This window comes from Hippoglossus stenolepis, chromosome 13, assembly GCF_022539355.2.
Source record: "Hippoglossus stenolepis isolate QCI-W04-F060 chromosome 13, HSTE1.2, whole genome shotgun sequence".
NCBI lineage: Eukaryota > Metazoa > Chordata > Actinopteri > Pleuronectiformes > Pleuronectidae > Hippoglossus > Hippoglossus stenolepis.
The window spans coordinates 12,678,774-12,705,288 of record NC_061495.1 but is presented as its reverse complement, the minus strand read 5'-3'; the positions used below and the strand labels follow the sequence as shown (position 1 = coordinate 12,705,288).

At 41.2% G+C, this 26,515-nt stretch overlaps 4 protein-coding genes across 6 annotated transcripts; 2 read left to right on the top strand and 2 right to left on the bottom strand.

The window, feature by feature from the left end:
* The first annotated feature begins 427 nt into the window (after positions 1–427).
* On the top strand, positions 428–5,243 carry LOC118120258 (protein CFAP210). The gene is made up of 9 exons (XM_047342674.1): positions 428–528; positions 2,294–2,490; positions 2,582–2,755; positions 2,864–3,063; positions 3,289–3,445; positions 3,514–3,653; positions 3,769–3,967; positions 4,376–4,540; positions 4,635–5,243. The coding sequence occupies exons 1-9, from the start codon at positions 480–482 to the stop codon at positions 4,974–4,976; spliced, it is 1,623 nt and encodes a 540-aa protein (XP_047198630.1). The 5' UTR covers positions 428–479; the 3' UTR covers positions 4,977–5,243.
* A 1,788-nt stretch (positions 5,244–7,031) lies between these two features.
* On the bottom strand, positions 7,032–14,411 carry ppig (peptidylprolyl isomerase G (cyclophilin G)). 2 transcript variants are annotated; one of them, XM_035175008.2, is made up of 13 exons: positions 14,276–14,411; positions 13,712–13,795; positions 12,404–12,478; positions 12,204–12,311; positions 11,482–11,526; positions 11,308–11,395; positions 11,162–11,191; positions 10,918–11,057; positions 10,622–10,796; positions 10,350–10,535; positions 10,166–10,256; positions 9,926–10,065; positions 7,032–9,481 (listed from the first exon to the last, which is right to left on the bottom strand). In XM_035175008.2, exons 2-13 carry the CDS (start codon positions 13,770–13,772, stop codon positions 8,494–8,496), a joined length of 2,127 nt encoding a protein of 708 aa, XP_035030899.1. In that variant the 5' UTR covers positions 13,773–13,795; positions 14,276–14,411; the 3' UTR covers positions 7,032–8,493. The 2 variants fall into 2 exon arrangements, with proteins under 2 accessions (XP_035030899.1, XP_035030900.1); XM_035175009.2 differs by lacking the exon at positions 14,276–14,411 and adding an exon at positions 14,161–14,244.
* Positions 14,412–15,215: 804 nt separating this feature from the next.
* fastkd1 (FAST kinase domains 1) lies at positions 15,216–22,304 on the top strand. Of its 2 annotated transcripts, XM_035175096.2 has the most exons (16): positions 15,216–15,263; positions 15,349–15,544; positions 15,674–16,185; positions 16,264–16,332; positions 16,958–17,083; positions 17,429–17,827; positions 17,935–18,045; positions 18,449–18,580; positions 18,656–19,142; positions 19,225–19,339; positions 19,424–19,552; positions 21,027–21,158; positions 21,262–21,375; positions 21,526–21,670; positions 21,757–21,871; positions 21,996–22,304. In XM_035175096.2, exons 3-16 carry the CDS (start codon positions 15,851–15,853, stop codon positions 22,089–22,091), a joined length of 2,505 nt encoding a protein of 834 aa, XP_035030987.1. In that variant the 5' UTR covers positions 15,216–15,263; positions 15,349–15,544; positions 15,674–15,850; the 3' UTR covers positions 22,092–22,304. The 2 variants fall into 2 exon arrangements, with proteins under 2 accessions (XP_035030987.1, XP_035030986.1); XM_035175095.2 differs by having other exon boundaries at positions 15,239–15,544.
* Positions 22,305–22,885: 581 nt separating this feature from the next.
* klhl41a (kelch-like family member 41a) lies at positions 22,886–26,220 on the bottom strand. The gene is made up of 6 exons (XM_035175097.2): positions 25,039–26,220; positions 24,710–24,867; positions 24,501–24,608; positions 24,219–24,404; positions 23,351–23,497; positions 22,886–23,235 (listed from the first exon to the last, which is right to left on the bottom strand). The coding sequence occupies exons 1-6, from the start codon at positions 26,122–26,124 to the stop codon at positions 23,124–23,126; spliced, it is 1,797 nt and encodes a 598-aa protein (XP_035030988.1). The 5' UTR covers positions 26,125–26,220; the 3' UTR covers positions 22,886–23,123.
* Positions 26,221–26,515: the final 295 nt, after the last annotated feature.

The following is a 26,515-nucleotide window of genomic DNA, read 5'->3' as shown; positions in this document are numbered from 1 at the left end:
GGGAGCAGAAGAGAAGTATTCAAAAAATAAAAGCCAAAGGGACTTAATAGGCAAATCTGCACTCAGAGACAGATATAAGAAGTCCTTTATTAGTCCCGCAATGGGGAAATTTACTTTCTGTGGCTAATCGGGAGGACCGGGACAATTCCCGGTGGGCCTGACTGACATTTGGGCCAGGAGGGCTGGTAAAATGGGTTGACACAATTCTCTCCAGCTCCTCCTTCTTTTCCAAATTTGGAAATGTCCAGCTCCAAACTGCCAAGATGGCGCTGGTCAAATGCGGCTTCAAAGCGGCAGCTCAGAAACAAATGAGTGATGTAACTGTAGGTTCAAAGGAAGTGGCCACCTTTAATGATTGGACCCTTTGATGATAAAGATGCCAGCCCACGTGGAAACAGCACAACAAATTCTGACTGACGCAGCTGCGTAAAAGGTCTCTTTATCGGCTTTTTAGATAGATAGACAATGTATGTGATAAAATGACGTCCAAGGTTCAGCTGAGCCACCGGAGAGGATCCAGTAAGAGAGGTGAGAAATAAAGAAACAAGAGTTTAGGGGTTGAGGGAGATATGGATTCATTTTTATGGTTTATAGCAGCATGATGACTGATTTAAAATCTTAATATATTATATAACCAAGAAATGAAAGAAATGTAGGAGTCGCTACCACAATGCACAACACCGCAGAGTAGCCCCGAAGCCTTTTATTGTCATGTTTCTACAAATAAATATTTAAGCTAGCTTTAAAAGGATAACATTCCTGTAACATGGTGTACATGTTAAGTAGGATATTACTGTTTCTTGTTAATAATATGCAGTATTATTATTGGAGTACTGAGTCTGCCTATCTATCTATCTATGCTATTTATTGATTTATTTTTTGGAAGTGGCCACCAAGAAATCTTTTGTCCCATAGGGAAACTTCTCTTCATCATACAACACGTATCACAATAAACGTACACACATATACATGGATCCTACACGTATCACAGGCAGTTGTGTTAGTGATCATATAATAAGAGGACAGTAGTCAATTTAAAAACATAGAGATAAATACATCACAAAGTACTCCTACTTGTTATTTAGTATCTTGATGGAGGATGGAATAAAGGAATTCTTGTACCGGTTCAGTCTGCAGTCTGGCATCCTGAACCGTCGGCCTGAGGGCAACATCTCGTATTCCATGTACAGGGTGTGTGTGGGATCGCTCAGAATCTTATGTGCCTCTTTAAGCACAGATTTTTCATGGCTGAAGATAGAGCTGAGTAACACATGCAGAGTGGGCGTCTACTGCCTCGATAATGCCATGTCCCATTATACCTCAGCCCTCGGAATGATGTCACACCCACCGAACCCGAGCTGATAGCATTCCAGCTGCACATTTGGTCAGAAGTCGGATGAATGCATTTAACGTAAACTTTGATTGAAAAGGTGAAGTGTATGAAACATTGTGACCATACAGAACAATGTTTATGTTAGCCAGCTCGCAATTGTTGCACAACCAGATCCTAATAACGTATTACGCTGTATTTCAGGCATACTAATACCGTAGTAACACGTCCACAGACAGTAATTGGACAGTACTATGTGTGTGACAAATTTAATGACAGAAGTGCTAATAAACAGTAAAAACTACAGCTTTCGCTTCTGTTGATATACAGAGCAGCCATCTTGGATTTTGAAGTCAGGGATGGTGAGGTTCCTCCGACCCTCCTTGAGGGAGCGTTTTAGTTGCAACTTCTGACTCGGGGGGGGGGTCGGTAATTCCGAGTTCCAAGGTATAATGGAACGCGGCATCAGCCACAGCCAGCACCGTCAGTTTAAATCAAATTAGTCTAAAACACCGAAACAATTAGCCCTCAAAAGATAAGTTAAAAATGGTAAGACAACATACACATACCAAACAATCAGCAACCAATCATTTCAGTCAGTGTAGTACAAAATACAGTAGCACACTTTGTAATTAACAGTGTGACTTATCATGTCTGCTTTTTCGAACCTGCAACTAATTACAAAATGAAAACTGCCCATATTCTAAGGAATTAACGGAGGGCATGGCCTCAGTGTGCTGCTTTAACCAGCCAGTATATAGCAGATGTTCCACCTTTTAATATGGAGGAAATACATTTGTATTCTATAACATTATATAGAATAATATTTCATACAGTAATTTATCTTAAATTATTCATCTGCACAATCCTCAACTATGTGAATAATGCAAATCAATGGTTCAAATAAACATACAGATCACCTTCATAGGGTCATTTCCTCCCTTTTAATCGTGTCTTCAGCAGAGGAAGGCAGCAAGATGTTCCGGGCACCTGATCTCCGACAAGTCACCGTGTTGACCAAGGCTGAATGGCAGAGGATTCAAAATGAAGTCAACCAGTTTGATAGAGGCAAGGAGAGTATGAGAGAAGCAGAGAACCGGAGAAAAGCCCTGCACCTGCGGTCAGAACAGATGGTGAAAGAGTGGCCAGACACCATCACTGTAAGTCGTCCTTACAGGGCTTCTTGTCCGATTTTATTTGCTTTTATTGTTTCCACTTGTGAGTATAAGTCTGTGTTTGTTTTAATCAAAGAATCAAAGGAAAAAGAAGCTGGAGGATAAGAAGATCCGGGAAGAGATTATGGAGGAGAAAAGGAAACAGTTGGATATAGAGGAGGCCGAATACAAGGACCAACAACGTAAAGACATTGTTGTGAAAGCCAAGACTCAGCTCTTCAATCAAACCAACCGAGTCAAAGGATTACATGTTAGTATTGCTTTTTTAAATTTATTTTAAAAATTTTTTAATTGTAATAGGCTGTATCAATGTACCGCCTTTTTGTTTTGGGATAATACGTTTTTACTATTTCTACAGAGTGCACTCTTGATGACAGAGGTGTTGAAGGAGAGGGAGGCTCAGATTGAGCTGAAGAAAAGGTGTGCCTCTAAAGATGTGGAAAATGAATTCATGAATTTGGCAGAGAGCAGAAAGGACGAAGCTCTGAGGGAGGAGGAAGAGAAGGCAGTCCAGAGGAAGCTTAAGCAACTGGCTTTTGCAGAGGAGCTGGAAAAACAGTGAGTCTCACATCAGATCAGTTTCATTGGCTCCACAGTTATCTCAAACATATGCATCACTGTTGGTAAAGTTGCATGAAAATGTGCATTTAACATCTTGTTTTTTAGAAACAGAGTAAAGTAGAACAGTGCAGCCCCACTGTTTCTGGTTGTGACATATTTCAAGTTAGAAAGGCTTGAGTAAAAAAACATTTGGTTCACGAGAATGTGATTTCTTCTCTTTAGGGTGAAGGAATTTGAGTTGGCTAAAGAGCGACACGAGAAAGAGAACAAGAAGGACGGAGAGGAAAACCTTCGCCTTCATGAGCTCTATCTGTTGGAGCAGAGAATGGAGGAAGAAAGACAAGAAGAGCAGAAGAGAAACCTGAAGCAAGCTCAACTGGTAGGGTCTTAACAACACATGTTGTGTCGTATTATTTTTATTTTCTAACTCACATCTTCACCATACAGGAACATGTGACTAAAAGAGACCTCAGGAGAGCAGCAGAGGCCCAAAAACGGGCGGCTGAAGAGGAGCAGAGGAAAGTGTATCTCTTTGAGAAAGAGATAGAGATGGAGTTAAGGAAAGAGAAAGAAACGGAATTGTTCAGGTAAGACCCAGCACCTCTTCATCCAGCTCCCTGTGTAGACCCACTCATCTGCCTCCACGTCCCAGTGGCTCCTTGGTTAACACAGTTTAAACTTATGAGTTTCTTTACTCCACAGAGAGGCCCAGAGGAAAAAAGAGGGGTTCATAAAGGACTTGATAGACCAACTGCAGGTGCAGGAGCACACTGTGAACGAGGATCAGAGGATCGCTAAGGCCATCGCCGAAAAGGAGGCCAGACGTGAGCAGCAGCTGAGGGAGGAGGAGGAGAAGAGGACTGCAGTGTTGGAGTCCATCGGTGAACACAGAGAACTGCAGGTAACACTGGTTCAGATTCTACCGACAACAACCATAAAACCAAGTCATGATATTATAGAAGCAAACCTTTGTTAATCAATTTCATTGCTTTTAATACAGGGAGCTAATATCTATATTGTGGAGGGAAAACTAAAACACACAAGAGACATTACAAACTTTGAAGGGCGGCCAAAACATTCTCTCAAAAAATATCTCTTAAAGATTTTTTTAAAAGCACAACAGAAGTTGTTAAATGAGCATTAACATACCTTTCAATTAAAAACACTGAAGACCTAACTTTGTTACTTTGTAAGGCCTAAAGTTCTGATAATTAAGTTTTAGACCAAGCGGAAACCCTGCTTGTGTTGCTTTGTCCTGCTGAATCAAACTAAATGTTACGGCACCTTTAACAAAACACTGTTTTGTCAGATACGCCAAAAGGAGCAGAGGGACAAAGAAGAAAAACAGAACTGCAGGGACATTCTTGAGGCCAAGAAAAAAGCTGAGATGATCTTTCTTGGGGAAAAAACAGCGAAGGCTCAGAGGACCAGAGAAGATCTGAGAAAGATACAAGACTGCAATTCAACACAAATGGTAACGACACAGCTCACCATCACTGCAACATCACAGACGGTAACAGCAGCCTTTGTTCTCTGAAAGTAAATCTCGTTTTTTGTCGCATACCCAGGCTGCAAAAGTTGCCAGGAAGCAGCAACTGAGACGGGAGAAAGATGAGTTTGAGGCAAAGAACAGAGACCTCATGGCTGAGGAAGAAAAGCAGTTTCTAATCTATTCACACAAGGTCATCCATGCAGCAGCAGAGGCTCAGCGAGACGTCCTCCCACTTTGCAAAGCTGCAAGCGATGGGATCGGAGGAGGGCTCGGCCCTGTTGTCGGGGGAGTCAGGCCCAGCTACATGGTTCAGGAACACAGCGGTGCTCAGATGTCCATCTCCTCTGGTCCTACCCAGAACATTTATGAGACAGTATTTATTGAGGAAGCAAAGAAGAGAATGGGGTTTATCTGGTGAAAACTAAGATGTTTGCAAGAGGAATTTCACCGGACTATATTGTTCGCTGTTGCTCCCATCTCTATTTCCGTCTTTTCCTGTCACGATATTACTCGAGGCATAAAAAATGTCTTACTATTTATATTTTTTAATTTGATCAGATTCATTTTCTTTCTTATTACCGTTTTGTTTTTGGCTTCTCGATCAACCTCTTCTCTTCTTTGCCCTAACTCTCTCTCTCGTTTGTTGTAATCTCATTACTCAAAGCAAAAATGTCCAAAAATACCAATAAAAATCACCGCACTGTGGTTGTAGGCCTCCACCAACCAGAGCAGTTTCCGTTTACATTTGTCTACATACTTTTCCCGCACAGATATATGGTCACTTTGAGCTTTGCACACTGAGACAAAATCAATATATATTTTGAGTTCAAGTGACTGATCAAAAGTTTAAGAAATTCCCTTAAGCAATCTTGAGATTTCACATTTTGAGGCCACCGTGACCACCAAAATCGAATCAGTGAGTCCAAGTGTAGTGTACCAGACGTAGTGAAATTCCCTATGGGCAGTCCTACTACACCAAATTCACAGGGATGCAAAGTCACAAAGACCTTGAACTTTGACCGCCAGACCAAAAGCTAAACAGGTTCCTCTTTGAGTCCAAGTGAACATTATAAGCCGATCTTAAGATATCACGATCAAGAAAAACAAACGTACTCCGAGAGGCCACCGTGACCTTGACCTTTGGCTACCAAGATCAAGTGGTTTAATCCTTGAGTCCAAACAATGGTTTGTGCCAAATGTGAAATGATTCATTCACGATGTTACAGAGATATCACCTTCACAAGGCAAAATATTTGCTGTGTGAGGTCACTGAGACCTTTCACCACCAAAATCTAATCATTTCTTCCTTGAGTCCAAGTGAATATTTGTACTAAATTTGAAGAAATTCCCTCAAGGCATTCTTGAAATATCGTGTTCATGAGAATGGGACGGATGGACGGACGGACAACCCTTAAACATGATGCCTCCAGCTCCTGGCGGCATGAAAATCTGTATCCATGGCTACCAGTGCCCCATCATTACTACACCAGTTCTGAGCAAGTTTTAGAGCATGGTGTCTTCACATTGGAAAAGTGATATCAAGTAAACCAGACAGCATTCATACTAAATACAGCAGAATTCTGAGTGTGCTGTCAGTGCATATTCTCCCATAACGCAGTGTGCAATTCTATTTGTGGACTATAATAGTAACTGTTGACCTATTTTAATCTATCCATCAATAAATCTACTAATTCCAGAAATCTGTTTGTGGAACGCAAAGAGATAAAAAGAAAAGAGAACTGGATATATTACCGGCTTCACACTTGGCATGTGTATTGTTAAGGGCCAAATGAAGCACATTGTCGAATTTGGTGCGATTTGGACACATGCTTTATATCGAGCTGAATTAGAGCTTTTATCAAGTTGTTAACTTGGGTCTGAAGATTGTGTCTTTTGCTTAACAGACGTCTGAAATAACCGAAATGCGATTTATGAAAAAAATAAGAGCAGCTTGGTAAATCATTCAACCTTGTACATAAGCCACATGCGTGATCAGAAGTGAAGCGGGTTCGTCTTTTGAAAAACTGACTGTAAACTCTTCTCTCCAGATAAACCAGGTAGGATGAACACAAACTTTTCTAACTTCACTCTGCACCATCAACTGTTTATTAAAGACGCTGCACACAACGTCTATCATGCAATATTGTAGTGTTGTTTGAAGAGGACTCAAAAATGACAAGGAACAATTCTGACAGAGGGTCTGGAGTGATTCAAAAAAGTAGTTATACTTAAAATCATTAAAAATATCTATTATTCACAATATGGAAGGGGGCGATAAAGCAGATCGTTAAGATCTACAGCATTTTCAATATTTAATTACTGCACTTCTGCAGTTTCAGATAGGTTCATTCCAAACAGGCATGTTAAGAACAGGCACTGGACTAGTTAGTGTAATGCTGGAAGCTGAATGTTTGCGATATTAATTGCATTGTTTATAATTATATCAGTATTAACAGAATATCAAAACAATAGATTAAAATCCAAATTGAGCATTTTAATCATTCTACACCGTAGTTGAGTACTTGAAACCAACTTGCACAAAACACAATTATACAAACTGATTTTATATTGTACTTACAGCATCATAATCACATTTCTTCTTTCAAAACAGAAACGCAAAAAAAGAAAGAAAACAAAAGACAATCCAGAGATATCACAAAATCAGTTAACAGTTGTGGATGTACAACAAAAAAGAGATGAATATATTTTACCTATTGATGTCAGGTCTAAGCACACATGCAAGTAGTTTTGAGTGGGCTCTTCCTGACTAACTGTGTAGTGAAAATAACTTGAACGGCAGGCATTTCCCAAATTTGGAAGAGGGTAGTCATCCCCAAAACCAACTGCTTTAAATAATATTAAAACAAATTTTAGTACAAAATGTCATCAGGGGAAAAGAGTTTGAGGATCTGTGTAGTAAAATCTCAAATGATCAAATTTTTTACAGCCTGAAATCAGAGCTTTTGATATGCCAAAACATAATTAACCAAGTAATCCAAAATTGACCCCAAAAAACATAAAACAGTAAAAAAAAAAATGAAACAGCTTCAACCCAAATTCCTCTGATCATGTACAATTAAAATAAAATCTGGTACTAATTCTAGTTTCTTTTTCAGTCTCAAGTCCTTCTCTTTTAAATGGCCGTGCAGCTTCAGCTAACCATCAAAAGTGATATATAATGAATTCACAATCCCCATTCAGAGCCAAACAGTTCAGCCAAATTTCATGTAATGCCTCAGTTTGTAATTTTAAGTAGTTAAATGTTTACCGTTCTGTTTATTGTTTGACTCTTCTGCTCTCTTGTTTACCGCTTAAAATGGGGAATTCCGGTATTTTTGAATCTGGACCGTATGTTTATAAATGAAAGGTTACAAACATTTTTGGAATCGGTCCAATAGATCCCCTCCACTTCTTTGCAAAGAGTGTGACAAGATTACACATGTGCTAAACAAGAAGTCTCATGAGACTTGGGTTGCTGCAGCAAGACGGAAGTAGAACTGTGAGTGAGCGTTGGAGAGAGGAGTTTATATTTTACTGAAACTATAATGACTGAATCCTTTCCTGATGTGGACTATGTCGATTCAGCATTTGACTTGAAGGCCGTCCCCACTTGTTACCGACTCCCTACTTACAATTTAAGCTTAGGGACAACCCACCGGACCGGTTAGAAAGGTTTTTGTGAGTACCATTCATTTACACTACCACATATATAAACAGGAACCTTGTAAAAAAAAAACTACAGAATTTCCCCTTAGGGCCTGTCCTACTTTCAAAAGTGTTTTGAAAATAATTTTCCACACTGTTTTTAAGTTCTCCTGAACATTTTTTTGCAATGAATGAGGAATGCGAATATGTTCCACTGTAGTTAAAAAGCTGCATGTGTCTATAAAATGGAGACAAACCAGAAATCTGTTCCTTCAGGCTACTGTCACGGGTCAGTCGCTGTCAGAGCTGGAGCTTGAACTCGATTTGTTCCTCTTGCTGTCCTTTCTGTCTTTGCCTTTTGTACTATCAGGTCTTGGTCTGGATCTATCTGGACTTCTTCTGTCTTTAGATTTAGATTTACTTTTTGGTCTTGTTTTGGACTCTGGTCTCTTTCGACTTTTCTCATTTCTGTCACTCTCGGAGCTGCTGCTACGTCTTCTCCGGTGACTGGCAGCTGCTTTGTCTTTTCTATGAGATGATTGGTCCTTGCTGTGATCACTCTTATTACTCTTACTTCTGGAGCGCCTGCTTCTGTGAGAGTCTTTAGTCTTATTCCTGTCTGGACTTCTTGTACGATGTTCCCTATCCCTGGATGTTCCTCTCCTCTTGTTCTCTCTTTCATTGGTGCGTTGTCTTTCCTTACTCCTGCTATGTTCCCTGCCCCTCTCTCCGTCTTTCTCTCGTTTTTCTTCTTTGTCTTTTGAGGGTGAAGATCCATGTCTATCCCTGTTTTTGCTACTCGATCTATGTCCATCTTTTGAGGTTGTTCTTTCCTTGCTTTTTGACTTTTCTCTAGTTCCCTCACCATTTCTTCCTTTTGGGTCCTCTTTATGTTTTTTGTCAGACTCGTGGCTCTTGTTTTTATCTTTACTACGATCAGATTCGGATTCTTTTTCTTTCTTATCACTGTTTCGGTTTTTGCTCCTTGAGCGACCTCTCCTGTCATCACTTTTGTGCTTGTGACCCTTATCTCTGCTTTTTGACCTTCTACTCTTCTCTCTGCTTTTACTACGACTTGGAGATTTATCTTGTTTCTTTGCCTTGTGTTTGCTATGCTTCTCATCCTCAGCTGTTTCTTCCTCTTTGCTTTTGGATCTATGTGACCGACTTTTCTTGTCTTTTTTACCCTCAGTGGTTTTTTCATGCTTCGTGCTGGAGGCTCGTCGCTCTCTTCTTGGTGCTTTAGCAGCTTCATCCTTGGCTTCATTCATATCACCTCTGCAAAAGAAAAAAATGCAGAACATATGTTACTGACAGAACAACAACTGACATCAGGCAGCATTATGCTTTCAGTAATGTGAAAAATAACATTACTTTAATGACACTGATAACACTTGAAACATCCAAGTATCCTGATTCAGGATGACGAAGTGTGAATCTGCCACGACTGCAGGTGCAGCCTGTTAAGCTTTTAATATTTAGATTTGAAATTTCGTTTTACAAATTCCTTTCACAATTAACACAATAACTCACAATATTAATATTCAATGTAAAGTTGCGTCAAGGGTATATTTTGCTAATATTACTTATTTCATTGTCTTCCAACTGCATGTCATGCAATCACGATCGAGTGATCAGACCTACAGTAAAAGTTAGGTTAGCTCAGTCAGCCGAAGTTTGTTTTAAAACTGTCCACAAGCATCCAAAGTCACTGCATCTTACCTGTCACCCTTAATCCAGCGCTCTCCAGTGACTGCTCTCATCCTCTGACGCTGCAGCTCTTGACGCCAGTGTGGAGGAGTTTCACTTCTCCGAAAACGGTCTCTGGACCTTGAACGAGAGTGGGACGGTGTGCGGTACCTCTGGATTGGAGAAATGACACATCAATTACTTCCTCTTCGATAAACACACTAAAACGACGGCTCAATAGAATGAACGGTGACAAGATTTTGGTCCACCTACCCTAGGACCTCTGCCTTTAATTTTCCTGCCAGATCTTGTCATCACCAGTCTTCTGTTGTATGCTGACTGAGAATTATATGTTGTGCTAGAACTGGAAAAGAGGTAATAAGTATTAATTGACAGAGCCAATTAAATGCTACAAAGAGATTATATTATATAATAAATGCCTGTGAGGCAGACTAACCTCTCTCTCTGCCTTTCGTCTTTATGTCTCTGATCCTTTTCAGCCACCTCATTCGACTTTTGGGCGGCCTGTGGACTTCTTCTCATGAGGAATCGGTTCTCTGGGATGGGCGGGATTTCTTCAGGACGTACAGTAGATGTTACCGTCTCCTCTTGTTCCTTCTCTTCAGCACTTTCAGCTTCTGACCTAGAAAACCCATTGTGGCTCAGTATAAAGACACCAAGTACTGTTTACACTGCACACAGTGAAAATGTGAAAAACTCATTAGGTACCTTTTCTTGTCCTTCTTCTTCTGTTTCTTTTTTAGCTTCTTTGCCTTTTTTTTCCGCTTCTTGGATTCTTTCTCGGACTCTTCAGAGTCAGAGGAGGAATCTGAGGAGCTTTCAGAGTCGCTGGAGCTACTGCTAGAACTGGAGACTCTCGCTCTCTTTTTTTCATCCTTCTTGGCTGCAAATAAGTAAAAGTGTGTCATACTTTATAAAATCTAAAAAGTGTGTCTCCTCAGACAATAACAGGAGAATAAGTTGAAGTTTTAAACTCATTTTGAAAATGCTTTGCACAAACAAACCTTTAGATTTAGGGACCAGCTCTCCGCAGTTCAAAACTTTCACGTCTGAATATGGTCTGCTGTTAGGATCTGTTTTCTGGTTCTCCATGGTTTGAACCACCTCTTGGCCAGAGATCACATGACCAAAAACCACATGGACTCTGAGAAAGTGAAGTGGTGTTGAATTTAAACTGCGAGACATTTAGTGTACATTGAGCACTATGCAATCAAATAGACTTTCAAATGACAGTCAAGCAGCCATTACCCGTCCAGATGCGGTGAAGGTTTTGTTGTTCTGATGTGTCACAGCGCGCCATTCAAAAGACAAAAGCAAATCATTATTATGAAGGCTTAGAGATGACAGAATGATACAAAAATAAACTATAAACACGTAATATAAACACTGCTTACATGAAAAACTGGGATCCATTTGTATCTTTGCCTCTATTGGCCATAGACAGGAGGTAATCCTTGTTGTGTTTAACAGCGAAGCTTTCATCTGGGGGAAAAGGAGAAGATTGTACTGTCACCTTGAAGCCAACGTCGATTTGGATAACAACTGACAGCTGATAGTGGCCTCTTTACCTTCAAAAAAGCCTCCATAGATGGATTCACCTCCTTTTCCATTGCCTAAAATGTGAAAGAAAGAATAGGTAAAGAAGCTGAAGCAAAAAATAAATAAATACAAATTTGAGAATTTTGAAACTTGTTTTGATTTCTGGATACTCAAGACAGAGGCTGATAATAGCTTTATTGCTGCTTTCATTATAAGATGCTGTCACTATCTGCATCCGATATCTAGGAGGTAAAACCTGAGAGCACACTTTCCCATAGCTTTTGCTGTAGATTGACATGCACCATCCAAGAAATGTAACAAAATATCACAGCCATGCAGATCACAACAACTGGGATTGGTCCTTCTGATGTCTATGGCTCGATCCCTCCTTCATCTACTCCAACATCTTCTGTCTTTTGTGCTTTGTGGTAATTTTATAGTAACAGTCGTTTCATATTTATCAGCTTCAACTACAACACGATCTATTCAGTTTCAGTCGCCATTGTTTGAAGTAAACACACAGTGGTATAGAAGCTCTATCTGCAATCTGCGTTTTGATGGTGTAATTGCTAAGCAACAAAAACACTAGTTCACAAATAGGCAAAATGCTGTAGGCCACAGTGTAGACACTGTGTTGATCCTGTGTAGAAATATAAACCAGGCAAGACAGTCAGGAACTGCATCCTTGCATGCGTCACATTTGTTCTCAACGAAGTACACCATTCACGAGTGTCAACATTTATTAACTCACCTTCACTGAAGTCTCCCCCTTGAATCATGAAGTCTTTTACAACACGGTGGAACAGACATCCTTTGTAGTGCAGAGGTTTCTGAGTTCCTTTACCAACGCCTTTCTCACCTGGAGGTCACATCAGCAATTATCATTATTCCAGGTGTGATCAGAGAAAAAGAGCTGCTGGAATATTCTTGGCGAGGAAATTACATATTCACCTGTGCAGAGGCATCTGAAGTTCTCACATGTTTTGGGACAGATGTCTGAAAACAACTCCACCACAACTCTGCCAACTGAGAGGAGACACCGGGTTAGAATGGTTTACTTGTGTTTTAACTGAGGTGAAACCCTGTACTCTAGTTGTCTTTGTATTGTATGCACCCAGCTACAACTAATGCAGTCTAAGGCCCCTTTCAGACATGGCATTAACAACTATTATGAGAGATTCAAACACAAGTGGACAGTTCCAAGTACAGTATGTCAGTTCACAGCTGGCATAAGAATGTAACTCTATATGTCTCCTGTGACCAATTCTGATCGGATCTCCCGTAACCCCTTTGTATGCAAATATTGAGGTTTTTATTTTTATTTTTAGCCAATCTGACTATACAGATGTTTCCGTGGTCATTGTGTGTGCGTGTGTGTGTGTAAGTAACAGAGAGAGGAAAATCAGTGTCAGGAGAGGCTGAGTGAATCATTGCGCTGCACACAGTTCCACCATGCAGGAGGATTTTACCCATTTGGAAAAAAAGGAGAAATAATCTCAGGATGCACAGTTGAATTTAGAGCTGACCACTTATGACCAGATCACTCAGGACAAATGTTAATGTCAGCCCGGAACAGTGTGTAATACAACATCCCTGAAATGAATCCTCCCTTAAGGGAGGTTATAATGTTCAGGTAAAATATTAGAGGGATTCCTAATCCTACTTTATGGCCAATCCATAGGCTGTAGTTTGTGGTGCCGTATTCTAATGCACTACACTGGGACTTGTTTTCAAATAGTATTTTGTACACCACCTTCATACAATTCATATTTAGTAGAGGTGTTAATTGCAATGCAAATTTCTAAATTCTTGGATGGATCGCGACACGGACAACTCTGCATCGAACAATCTTTCATAGACTTACTGTTGTTGTCTGATTTTCTTAAGTGAAACACTAATTTAGTAAATTACAGCACACTTGTTATAACAGTAACAGTCTATCTACCTTTTAAAGCACTTCCTAAATAAAAAAAAGGCACTGATTGAATTAATTGATGAAAAAGCCACCATGTGCAGTAATAGAGAAGATAAAATAATATGTAGAAAATTGAGGATGTGATACATTGAAATGCATTGAGATACATTGTTGTGCATTCAGCTCTGAATCACTCCTCTCTAGAGGTGAATCAAAAAAGACATTGATAATCCTCATGGAGTTTGGACTGTCCTTAGAAGACTGCGTTCGTATTGCAGAGGTTTCCCCGGTGACCTCGCAGGTGAGCGAGCGCATCAGAGAGTGAGGTGAGTTTCGATTCTTACCGAGCACATTACTGATGCCAACATCGAAGAAGCACCGTGTGCGCGGAGCCTTGATCCCCATTATAACCTGAACTGATCAAAAACCTGCGGGTGAGAGACACAGATCACAAAGATGAGTGACAACAGGGTGCACGAGTTAAGGAACACAGTGAAAATCTTGGTTGGTTGAAGAGTTACCGAAACCCACTTATCACAATAATAAACGACGCTGGTGTTGACTGTAAATCAGAGGTGTCCAACATGGCACGTTAACAGGGCAAACGTCGCTAAAACAGCAGAATTATAAACAAAATTACGAAAGCTAATGTTTATACTCGTAAGCTAACGTTAGCTAGCTAGCGTTACATTATAAAGTGTTGTGTTTAAAGTGTCCCCGTTTACACGCTCAAATCGCGGGTTCACGTCTCTCTACCCAGCGCCAGGCCTGGTGTTAGCATTAGCACGCTCACCTAGCCTCAGCACACACAACATGTAGGGGGCAGAGCACAGCACAACACGGACGGTCTCGGTGTATTAACCGCACACAGAGGTCGCCATGATAAGGATAATGTTAAACCACAGCACCTGGGGCGGAAAGGAATCGGTCCATACAGCGAGCGGCTCCTCACAGGCGACGAAAATGAAGTTTCATTCAGCGTTGCGCTCAGGGTTTCTAAAGATGGCGCGTCAACGTCTGTGGAGGCGCGTGCGCACGTCGGCTCGGCCCGAGAGGTTTGGTGCCCCGAGTCTTACCTGTCAGGCACAATCTCGTTTTTTGGCTGCTTAAAGGGATAGTTCACCCCCAAAATTAAAATTCACTCATTATCTACTTACCCTTATGCCGATGGAGGGGTGGGTGAAGTGTTTGAGTCCGTTTACATTTACTTTTAGCCTAAATGTCCTGTTATCCTCCTCTGGAACCGCGTTCACGTTCGCGGACACCCACTGCACACAAGCTGTTACTGCTTGTATCTGCCTTGACCTTGCTGTTGGTTGGTTTTGGTACTACCCTATATGGAAATTACTTCAGTTCTGTATCTTCGACAACTCTATTCATAAAAAAAAATATTTTGTACATACATGCACCATTTGTGATACTATGATGACAAATGTTTAACTTAATATTATTATTATTATTATTTTATTTCATATTGGCTAAACTTTCTGGTCATTATACCAAATTCAGAGATTAAAAAGATAAACTTTTTGTTATTCACAACACAGGTTCAGTACAGGTTTTCATAAGTCACATTAATGTAGTTTATTAATATGAAGGTTTTGTTTAAAATGTATGAATTGTATGAATAAATATTTTAGCCAATAAATGCAAACAGATTCATATCGATGTGGCATGAGGTTGCATCTAGTGCCTGGGAAAATAGGTCATTTTACAGATTTCATACAAATGGAAATCACTGGTATTCAAGCAAAGTATTAAAGTTTATGTTCGGAAATTGACAGTTGCCTTCATTCTCCAGGATGAACGAGCTGCAGCCTGAAAGACAAAACCCAGGGTTGAAAACTCTCCTACGTCACTGGCTACGGAAGTGTTTCACTGTAGCACACATGCTAGGTGATTTTGACTTTGAATGAGCGATTTTAGTGAGACTCTTGTGTTTTTGCCTCATCTATAATGTCTGTATCTGTATAACCTGCAGAGACACCGCTCACAACAGGGCGAGCAGGGGTGGTCCGGTCCTTTCAGTCATCTGAGCTGATTGTTTCTTCATCCACGTGAAGACCTCGTTGCAAAACTGAAGTGAGCTGCTGTCAGTGGCTGTCCACTCCAGTCCACACCAGAGGAAAGTCACAGGAAGTGTCTGAGTGGGTCTTTCTCCTCAAGCTTCAGAGCAGGTGAGATCCTCTGAACTCAGAGAGATCTGACATGTCAGGTGTTTGTCTCTTTAATGTTATAGAACCAGAGTCAATGTTAGAAATTGTGATTTAGATGAAAACAATGTGTGTTGTTGTGTTTTTTCTCAGTTGGTAGAGGTCCTTCAAGGTGCAGCTAACATCTACCAGCTCCACACTGAGATTTGATGGGAGTGATACCAGACTCCTGACCCTGCTTGTCAGTTTGACGTGGATGGTGGTGGTGGACACCGTTGGCACAATGAAGACCCCAGTCTACACTTAACCCGGAGCCCCAGGCCTGTGATCATGTTTCGCCTCCGGCGTGTGACCCCCTGCCTCCGTAGGCTCCTCCACGGGGGTACGGGGAACCGGGACCAGGTTCTGGAGCAGCTGAGGGTCTGCTCGGCCGAGGATCAGGTGTTGGACATGGTGGGCAAGAACAAGGCCAAGCTCACGGTGAGCCATGTGAGCTGTGCTGTGGGGATGCTGTGGCAGTTCCAGAGGGAGAAACCTCAGCTGCTCAGGACCGTGGAGCTCATCAGGACCCACCCACAGTTCCTCACCCTCCGGGTTTTGGCTGAGAACAAAATCGCCCTAATGGATGATTTCATCCTGGTGGACATGCTTTATAATTTCCTCAGGTACCTGAACACACAGACACCATTATCTTAAAGAGTATCTATCTGACTTATGAAACTGTATTATTGTTTGTCCTGCAGGCTGAATGTGGATCCACATGACTCCCTTATACAACAGTTGGTTTCTGAAGCATGGCTCAGAATAGACAGGTATGATTATATTACACTATTTTGTTGTTATTTTATATTTGTTTTTACGCAATAAAAGGCTCAACTATTACTTTCATCACTGATTAATCTAGTATTAATACGTATTTTCTTCAGTTAATCGTGTGATTGTTTAGTCTATAAGATGCCAGAAAATTGTGAAAAATCTTCCATCATTATATCCCAGAGCCAAGTAGTGATGTCATCACCTGTCTTCCAACCTACAGTCCTGAACCCTAATATATAAAATCTGCAATAAAACAGAGAAAAGCAGTTGATCTTAGGACTGGGCGATAACAGTAAATACCACAACGTAATTTTAATCAATTGTAATTTAACAAAAATTCGATAGATAGATAGATAGATAGATGTGCATATATGTTTTTTCTGTTTTGTAAAGAGCTCAAAACCACAACCTTCTCTTAGGAGAAAAAAATCGTAAAAGAAATAACAATATCACATTTATCTTGATAATATTTTGGCCATGTTACCCAGCCCCCGCTGGAACCTGCAAGTTTCCTGCATTGCTCCTTGATAATAACGACTGAAGCATCCAAGATGTAATTTTATTTGATTTATGAAAGAAATGTTTGATATTAATGAGATGTTACAAATGTTTATTTTTCAGATTTCAAATGGGTTCCCTGTCCAAGTTTGCCATTTGTCTCAGTGATCAGCACCTTCAACACAGTCCTCTCATGGGTCACATCACCAGTATTGTGGATCAGAGGTTGTCATCCATTGATGATGCCAGGTTGGTTTCTTAGACAAAAATCAGACAAATTAACCGTCCCCTTAAATTCAGTCATGCTGCACTAAATCGCACACACTCATAGATATCGATCCCCTAAATATGCCTGATTCTTTTCATTGAGGTCTGTGCATTAATTCTTAAGAAATTCCCAAAAATTTGGGAAAATCTTGCAACTGTTCCAAAGGTTAATGGGTTATTTCTTGGCTCATAAACTATCCTTCAACCAGTAAAATCAGTTAGGTAGGTTTTGTGTAATCCTGCTAAGAAACAGACTATGAAAACCTCCTCGGTGGATTAATCTGAATCATCTTAATTTGTGTATTTACTCTGACATCGTTTTCTCAGGATCCTCACGACACTCATGATAAGCACATCATCCCTGGTGTCTACCCGGCTGCGGGACGCCTTCGTCAGCAAAGCAGATGAACTCCTGGACACCATGGATCCCTCTAATTACAATAACCCTCGCAGAGTGGTGCAGTTCCTCCGCAACATGAAGTATAGCCATCGCCCCCTGCTGGAGAAGTGCAACCAGATCCTGTTGTCCAGCATTCCCCGGCTGGACGCAGAGAATATCAGCATCATCATGGGGCTGTATCAGGCCCTGCAGTTCAACAACTGTGACTTCAGGCTCGCTGTGAAGCAAAGACTGGTCGAACTGATTGATTCCAGCACTGATCCTTTCTCCTTCTCGAAACTGTTTGTGGCGCTGACTCCCATGGCCAGTCTGGAGATCCGAGAAGGGTTGGTATCATTATAAGTGGAGTAAGAGCGCAGTGGAAATCCAACCCCTTCACTTCACAGCAGTCCTCGAGTGTCACCCGTCTGCTTTGTGCTTTCCATCCATTCAGGCTGGAGAACACGGCCTTCCTGTTGGCGGATGAGCTCAGTGCACAGCAGGCTCTGGCTGTAGCTGAAGCACTCGAGGAAATTCAGAGCAGGAACCTCAGCTTACTGAACAAGTGAGTTTATATGTCTGCCTTATAGCACCTGGATAGGATATATGAAAAAAATTAAAGATTGTACGTTTTTTGTAAAAAAGATTGTACGTTGCTTTTTATTTTTGATCACACAATCGACCTCAGCAGATGAAGCTTCCCTGCTGTCATGTAATTGGACACGTTCACGTTTTTTCGCTGCCACATTTGCGTATATGTGACTGAAACAAGTAACATTTAAAACTGTAAAACCTCCCACTCAGGTTATAGCTTGTTTACTTTTCTTTAAAAATCTAATTTCAGGGATCTTTATCACGCTGTTGTGTATTTTATGTAAAGAATCATCAGATTTTTAAAATATGTTACATATTTTGTGAATTTTTTAAAGTATATTAAAGCTTAAATATTTTATTGCTTTATTTTACAGAATTGCATCAGTGGTCCAGAGGAACCTTCATGTGTATAAACCAGTGGAAGTGGCCAGAATCACACAAGCCCTTTATCTGTTGCAGTACCAGAACCCTGAATTCTTCACGAAACTAAGAAGGATTTTGGTCAAGTAGGTTTTTCTTTAAGCCATTCTTTGTCAACACTGTGATTGAACAAAAACACTGATGACACTTCACATCTGCAGCTTTTTGCTGAACAGCGTGTTCCCCCACGAGGTGACCATGCTGACCCGCGTCCTGTCCATGCTGCCCAGCCCGCGGCTCGAAGAGGCCGTGAAGTCGCGCGTGGAGGCAGTGGTGACGCAGTGCAGCCTCAACGACCTCAACACCATCTCTTTTGCCGTCGCCAAGTGGGTACGGAACGATCCGTCCTACCGCCACGGCACTCCCAGCAAGTACGTCCGCCTGCTGCAGACTCTGAACCGCTGCGGCCACGAGAGGCTGCAGACCACCGACCGGCTCGACCTGCTGCTCGAGGAGCTGAAGTACGTGTCAGGGGAGTGGTTTGAAGAAATGCTGCTGCAGGAGACGATGGTCACGCTGCAGAGAATGATGGACCAGATGAACTGGACCAGTGTGCCGGAGTTGGCTTTCTTTTTAACCAGGATGAATCACCTCTGCCCTCCGCTCATGGACCGAATCGCCAGTGTGGCCATTAAAGAGATTGACAAGGTGCTTCAAGGACCATCACACCACATTAAATCCGTAATAACTGATTTTATATTAACTTTACATTTCCTGTGTCATTTTAAAGATTCACTACTCAGCAACATATGCCACCCTGCTCCCCTTCTCTGTCCTGAGTTATGATCCTCCACAAGCAGACGAGTTGTATGACGTGTGCATTCAGCGTTTCACTCCTCATATCAGTAAGTGAATATTGGGATTATGGACTTTTATTTGTCCTTATTTTTTAAAGCTCACACTAACACCAACTTTTTGTGTATTCGCAGGCTCCTTTGACCCACATCTGCTGGTTCTCCTGGCGTACTCGTTGGCTGTGGCTGACTCTTTCCCTGAAGAACTCATCAGAGAAATCTTCAGTATTGACTTTCTGGGAAAACTGGATTCCCAACTAGAAAGTATGTGCCCAGTTGGTAATTTTCAACTTTTTTCAAGCAGACATTTAATAGACACACTAATGGAGAAGGGAAGGGGTGAAGGGGTATAGGTGGGTCGTTTCAGTTATAATGTTTCACACAGGATCTGTTTGAAAATATTAAATGTTGGGGGTCTTACATTTCTTTGCAAGACCCCCATGTTTGAGCTCCTTGAAGACGTTTCACCTTTCATCGCTTCTTCAGTTCTAACTGACTGCTGGGACTCCCAGATATTTAAATTGTAGGGTCGTTAGGAGTGGTTGAGGTTACCTGAGAGGCTGGACCCACCCTGCTGTTGGTTTCACTGGGAGTTGTTGTGGGTCGTTGAGAGTTGTTGACCCACCCGCCCCCTGTGAGCCATGTGTCCTCAGGTGTGAATTTCAGTGAAACTTCCTGGAGATGGAAGTCAGGACTGCGTTGTATGTGGCTGATAGATAGTGTCTTAAACCTCCTCCTCTGTTCAGAGATGCTATTATAACAATCCCGTTTGTAGATAGAGGGTCTAGTGTTCTGTCCAGTTCTGTCGCAAAAGTCGTTGTGTTGGTGCAAAGTCCAACTGCCTTTCCATGACCTCAACAGTCGGGCCGTGAACCTCCCCCCAGAAGTGCTGACCCTCATACAGCAGGGACTTCTGGCAGATGAATTAGGGAACATTTGACTTCAACAAAGTGGGGATTGGCACATTCTGTGCATGAATTTATAATTCTGTTCAACCATTTTCATTGCAACACAACGAAGCAAAGATACTATGACAAATAGTGTCCCACTGAGTTTGGCTAAGGTTACATCCTAAATCTTTTTGCCATACATCCCTAAGTGGGTTCAGAGAAGAGCTATGATGGACAAGTTCTCACTCTTTTTAAGAAATAACTTGAGGTCAGGATGACTAATGGTCAAATATTATAACAGTATTGACACATTTATCCCCATTTTTTGTTCCTCCTTTTTTAATGATGCCGGGTTCATGACGTGTGTGTGAAGTGTCTCTGTTACAGGTTATGGCTACATCCATCATTGTTAACTATGAAATAAAGTCACCTGACCCTTATTTGAATTGTGACAGTCATCCAAACAAGGAGGTCCCTCGTACAAAATTTAAACTTGGACACAAAATGACGAACAATTTGAATGTGTCGTAATAACACTAGCAAAGCTTTTAACCAACAGTGAATTTCAAACAAACTATGCGTTGAAGTTTACATAGGCGATCTATGTCAGGGGCTAAAATACTCCAAGTACTCCTTTCCAGGACAATAGAGATCCTTTCCAGGATATTTCATGATATTAATATATTTTCTAGGTTCTTTCAATGATGGGAAAAGTACTGCTTAAATGTTTTAGTTTTCCAGGAACCTTTTAATTACATCTCCTTGTTCTCTGTTCAAATATCATCTGAAACATAAACTCATCACTCTTTCTCAATAGGACAAGTTTAATTTCTTGTTATATCTTTCAGCTCTGCCTGATTCCCTCAACATGCGGACCCGATTGCGCCTCATGGAGCTCAATCGCGCCGTGTGCCTCGAGTGTCCTGAGTTCCAGGTGCCGTGGTTTCACGAGAGCCACTGCCAGCAGCTGCAAAGGAAAGGTAACATGGTTGTCTAATAATTTCCAGAGTTGGTGGGTTACAACTTTTCAATTCAAATCAATTTATACTATCGACTGACTCTCAATCAAAATGTCTTTCTCAGGGAACGGCTCTGTGAGTCCTGTGCAGCAGCAGATCCACAAAATGCTGGGTGAAGTTCTCGGTGGCATTAACTGTGTTCAAGTAGCTGTCGTCACTCCGTATTTTTATACCATAGGTGAGTAGCTTCTGTATAATGAAATTTGCCTGCACTTGGCAACACATGCTTAACTGGTCCCTCCTAAGAACTTCAATTGAGGTGAATGGGAAATAGTCCAGATTCCTATGATAGAATGGAATGCAGCCATGTCTTTGTTTTTTCTTTTAGACTTTGAATGTGTTCTGGACAAACACCTACAGCCACTGCCGTACACCAACCTGAACACACTGCAGATCTCTGACAGAGGGAAGGCTCACTGGGGGGTGAGGTCGCTGGAAAATGACAAGCATGAGCTGCCACCCGGAGCTCAGCGGTAACTAATACAGAACACGGCCCGAAATATCCAACAGGAATAATCACTCAGAAATTCGATGGACACTGTTTTTACTCATCTTTCAGAGTGGCTGTGAACTTCCTTGACTCAAGGTGCTTCTGCAAAAATTCCCACCACATGAAAGGTGAAGCCCTGATGAGAAAACGACACCTTGAGATTCTGGGATATCGTGTTGTTCAGGTGAAAAGACAAATTTCCAGTAGACGTTGCATGAATCATCTCTTGTACTGGATCTTATTAGTTGCCAGTTTAATGTTGTATAAAACACAGACAGTGAAATAATAAGTGTGTGTTTTGATTACAGATCCCTCACTTTGAATGGAACTCCATGGAGCTTTCAACACAGGATGCTTGGAAGGAATATCTAAAGAAGAAAATATTCAGAGAGCTTTCTTTATGAAGCCGTATTTATTGAAGAATGAAAGAAATGTTACATTGAACACTTACAGCATGACTGAAGAGATACCAGTTTTTTTGATATCGTTGACTAATAATCAAGTGCTCCTTATTTTTTGTCAAAGAGCCTAAAATTGACATGAATCTACCTCATTCATGTTAAGAACGGTTGTGTATGATGTGCTTTTGTATTAAATATCTAAAAAAAAAAAAAAAGTTGTTCTATATTTTTGAAGTTTTGTATAATTTTTTTTGGAAAGATAATTGTTGGCAATTGAAAGTTTACAGTGTGTTTATAATTCACTGTTATTTGGTATTACTATGCTAGCCCCCCGGCAGCCCTCAAAGAATAAGTGGTATGGATAATTGATAGATGGACGGTTTTATTATCTGCATTACACCTTTATTATTATTCCTGCTTGCTGCATTCAAAAATGTGGGAGTCAATGTGTGAAGTCACTGTATAGAAACATATAGATAGTTTTTTTTGTTAGTATGATATATGAATTTGCACAAACATTCCAACATTCATCATTAGCAGACATCTGACTTGTTATTATTCTTGTATTAAAAACAGCAATAATGTCTTGAAATATATATGCACAGGGCTTCATGTCCTAAGTAAGGAGACTTAATATTTCACGAGTCGTGTTAAAAATGCTAATGCTCATGGACATTTTGTAAAATGGAAGTGAAGGATAAATGTGGTTGAACATAAAACTAACATGTCAGAGTGGGCGATGATTTGCTAATGCCGAAGAGTTAAACTAGACATTTTAGATGAACAGACGAGGAACATTTCCAGATGAACAGGAGATATTTATTTCTATTCAAACCATTTCCTAAAGAAACAACAACTTCTGGTCCAAATAACAGTAACACCGCCTGATGATGATGAATCATGATCAGAATTTATATTGAAAAAAATACAAGTTACCGGGACGTGTCTGATATGTTAAAGTGACATTTGACCACAATGAACCATTCTGAGGATGTACTCTTCTACAGCAGAAAACTGAGTGTCCCTGAACTGTTATTACAGTTTAGGCATTCTGGCTGCATTTAGACGCATGGACACACACGATGCTCCGGCTGCGTAACGCATCTCTTTGATCATACCAGTCCACTGTTTCTTGTCATCTTCATACCTGGCAAGGAAGTGAAAAGATGTGAGGAGAGTTGTTATTGTACAAGAAAGTCACCAAAATCGTGTTGATTACCACAATAAAATATGTTGTATAATGCAAGAAAATCCACACTTACTGCCAAATGTCAGTGATTTCAGTGGGTGCACACTCTTTGTTCTCATTCTCCATCACAGCGAAGCCTCCCACAGCGTGGAGCAGCCCACCACAGCTGACCAGGTTGACTGAAGTCCTCTCCTGGGGAAACTCTGTGAAGGGCGACCACCTGCAACACAGTGCACTCAGTTGTAGTAATGTGATACTTTCCCCCTTTATGGTTCTTGATTTTTATCTTCTTTGTGGATTTAAAGCAGTTGCTCCCAAAAACTCCCACACAGAACATTCAGATAGATTAAGATAGACAGTTAGAGAAAAAAAAACTATATTTCAGTGACACATTAATCTTATTTTTTCTGTATTTCTCTAACTTTGGGGTTGGCGATTAAAGATCAGGTGAACTACAGAGGGGTCACAAACGAAAAAGGTTGGCAACTAAAAAATGTTATGTATATTTGACTGAAATTGATTTGAATGCTATAATTGAAGATAAAAATGTCACAAGAACAAAATATTATAGACATCCAAAGAAGACGTAATCTGCTCATATTCAGATTCACAATTTCAATCTAGGTTATTATTAAGATTTCCATGCTCTGATATTCAGAAAACGCATCACTTTCCTCATATACTGTAGCTGCAACTCCTCTGTATATTCTTTACTGAGGACTTTGGGCTGTTTAACTTGACAGACCCAAACCAGACTAACTCCTTTACAGACACACAAAAACCCACCTAACACACTAAAGGAAAGAGAAACTGAAAAAGCATGATGTGTTTACTTTTACGAGGAAATGTTAGAGCGATCCCAAAATCATATCCAAATATAGTGATAAAACACATTGTAAGTTTATAGGGTCCATACTAACTTTAAGAATAAAAGCACATACTTGTTGGTTGCAAAGTCGTAGGCTTCACATGTAGCTGTGAGTCCATCGTCATTGACGCCTGCAGCCACAACGATTCTGCCTTTGTGGATAACTGCTCCGAACATCGATCTGGCCGTCGTCATGGAGGCCACCTCCTTCCACTCTGACCTCTTGTGGTTGTATGCAAACATCTTGTTGGTTGATTTACTTTACGGGTGAGACAAATTGATTCCCATAAGAGTTAGCATACTGTGAAAATCGTGTCATGACTTTATATTTAATGTTCTGGCATTGCGGTCTTACTTGTCATCCGTTTTGCCTCCGATACAGTAAACCAGCCCGTTCTCAGAGACAACACAGTGGCCGTGGATCTTTAGGGGCAACTTTTTCGTCTCACTCCATTTCATTTTTCTAAAAAGGGTAGATAAAGTAACAAAGCATAGGTGAATAGAAAATTATTTTTATAAGAATCCATTGAATTAACATCCAAATGTTTGACGGGCTGAACTTACTCAGTGTCATAGCACAAAACTGTGTCATGTGACTCGTCAGCCTGTAAATCTTTTCCAGCTACAGCAAAGATGAGATTCTCAAACTCCCCCATACCGAAGAGACACCTGGGGGAGGCCATTGGTGGCAGAGCCATCCATTCAGAAGAAAGACTGTCCAACTGGAAGACACATTTTGAGATATTTGTTAAAGTGGATATATTCGAATGAAAATTAAACGTTGTCTTTCAGTCAATACACTCGGTACAAGGACGCAATCCCTGTCTTCTAATGTGTAGTACCGAGTACTGACCGAAAGGGAACATTGGTTATATAAACACATTTTTTCTTACCTGGTAGAAGTAACATTGCAACGGGTTTTCTTTGTCTTCTTCGTCGACAAAGAGTCCTCCCAACACATACAGGTTGTTCTGCTTTGATGTCAGACTGACGTGGTTCCGTGGGATGTGCTCAGCCATCGCAGCGAGTAAGCATTCGTTCTCCTGGCTGTCATAGGCCACGGCAGCAGTGTCACTGATCATCAGCACCATGTCTTTGGCATACATGCCATATCTGCGGCTGTTGTTCAGGTAGCCGGGCAACTTTTCCTCCTCTGCTTCCTCACCATCTTCTCCCTTTTTCTTCTCGGGCAGCTTCCCCGCAAAGGCTTCCTTGATGACTTTGATTTTCTTGAGAAGCTCTGGATCTGCCTTGATGAGGTCATCTTTCTCTACCTTTTCCTGGAAGTACTTCTCTGGGAGCAAACGGAAGCGAATGCAATCGAAAGCCTCTCCCAAGGATTTCACATGCTTCTCTTTGTCCTTCCTGATCCACTTCATGACAGTCTCAAACACCACCTCCTCCTTTTCTACGTTTAGTGCATCCGCTCCCATAATAGCAAGGAGTTCAGGAGGAGAAAGCTCTAAGAAATCCTCATACATGGAAATGGTCTCAAACCGATCTGCGATGTAATCACGAGCTGCTATTGCCAATCTGACGGAGTTCAGCATCAGTCCCAGCCTGTAGATGGCGAGGCAGTTTTTCTTTGACAGCTGCTTCTGCAGGTAGTTCACACAGACCGTGAACACCGAGGGGATCTGGAAGCGATTGGCAACAACCAGAATATCCTGCACGTTGTTCTCATTGATGTCTATGTCTGCTGAGTACATGTAGTTCACAATCGCCTCCATAACATCGGGATCCACGTTCTCCAGAACAAACTCAGATTTGTTCACATCCTTGCCATCCTCAGAGAAGTAAAGCTCCCGGAAATAAGGACTACATGCTGCCAGAATGAGCCGGTGGCAGGGGATGCTCCTGTCTCCAACTTTTAAGATACAGTCGATTAACTTGTTCTCATTCAGAAGCTCTTTGAGTCCGTCCTGCAGCAGGGTGCTCTGAAACAGACGCAGATCTTCCTTCATGCCTTGGGGATCCATTCTCTCAGGGCAAGGAGTGGATGAGCAGATGAGTTCTCGACCGACTGTCCCAGCTTGTGAAGACAGAACTATAGGCAGTCAGGTCTGAGGCCACTTCAATATAACTGTGCCCCTCTAAATATAGCCAACCACCCCATTCACAAAGTATTCAGCTTGGCCAAATCGGAGAGCTCACACAGCTGTCACAGAGCAGAAACAACTGTGACGGCCTTGTCACCTTGGTGATTAGTGACAACATTGTTGTACAGGCGAACAGAAATAACCTCTGATCTTTTCATTTGATTCACTCTGGTCTAACTAATAAAAATATATTCTTAAAAGAATTTCAGCAAAGTACATAGTAAAAGCACCACACACTTATTAACACAATGTCAGGACCATGTTCTCTACT

Excerpts from the sequence above, each read along its gene's own strand:
- fastkd1 (XM_035175096.2), top strand. The coding sequence starts at position 15,851 with ATGTTTCGCCTCCGGCGTGTGACCCCCTGCCTCCGTAGGCTCCTCCAC. Across the intron at positions 17,084-17,428 it reads TCATCCATTGATGATGCCAG|GATCCTCACGACACTCATGA; the intron begins GTTGGTTTCTTA and ends TCGTTTTCTCAG. Across the intron at positions 21,872-21,995 it reads TGGGATATCGTGTTGTTCAG|ATCCCTCACTTTGAATGGAA; the intron begins GTGAAAAGACAA and ends TTTTGATTACAG.
- ppig (XM_035175008.2), bottom strand. The coding sequence starts at position 13,772 with ATGGGGATCAAGGCTCCGCGCACACGGTGCTTCTTCGATGTTGGCATC. Across the intron at positions 11,058-11,161 it reads CCTTCACCGCATCTGGACGG|AGTCCATGTGGTTTTTGGTC; the intron begins GTAATGGCTGCT and ends TCACTTTCTCAG. Across the intron at positions 10,797-10,917 it reads GCTGGTCCCTAAATCTAAAG|CCAAGAAGGATGAAAAAAAG; the intron begins GTTTGTTTGTGC and ends ACTTATTTGCAG.
- LOC118120258 (XM_047342674.1), top strand. The coding sequence starts at position 480 with ATGACGTCCAAGGTTCAGCTGAGCCACCGGAGAGGATCCAGTAAGAGA. Across the intron at positions 3,968-4,375 it reads GTGAACACAGAGAACTGCAG|ATACGCCAAAAGGAGCAGAG; the intron begins GTAACACTGGTT and ends CTGTTTTGTCAG. Across the intron at positions 4,541-4,634 it reads ACTGCAATTCAACACAAATG|GCTGCAAAAGTTGCCAGGAA; the intron begins GTAACGACACAG and ends TCGCATACCCAG.
- klhl41a (XM_035175097.2), bottom strand. The coding sequence starts at position 26,124 with ATGGATCCCCAAGGCATGAAGGAAGATCTGCGTCTGTTTCAGAGCACC. Across the intron at positions 23,498-24,218 it reads TACGACTTTGCAACCAACAA|GTGGTCGCCCTTCACAGAGT; the intron begins GTATGTGCTTTT and ends ACTGTGTTGCAG. Across the intron at positions 23,236-23,350 it reads GAAATCACTGACATTTGGCA|GTATGAAGATGACAAGAAAC; the intron begins GTAAGTGTGGAT and ends CTTCCTTGCCAG.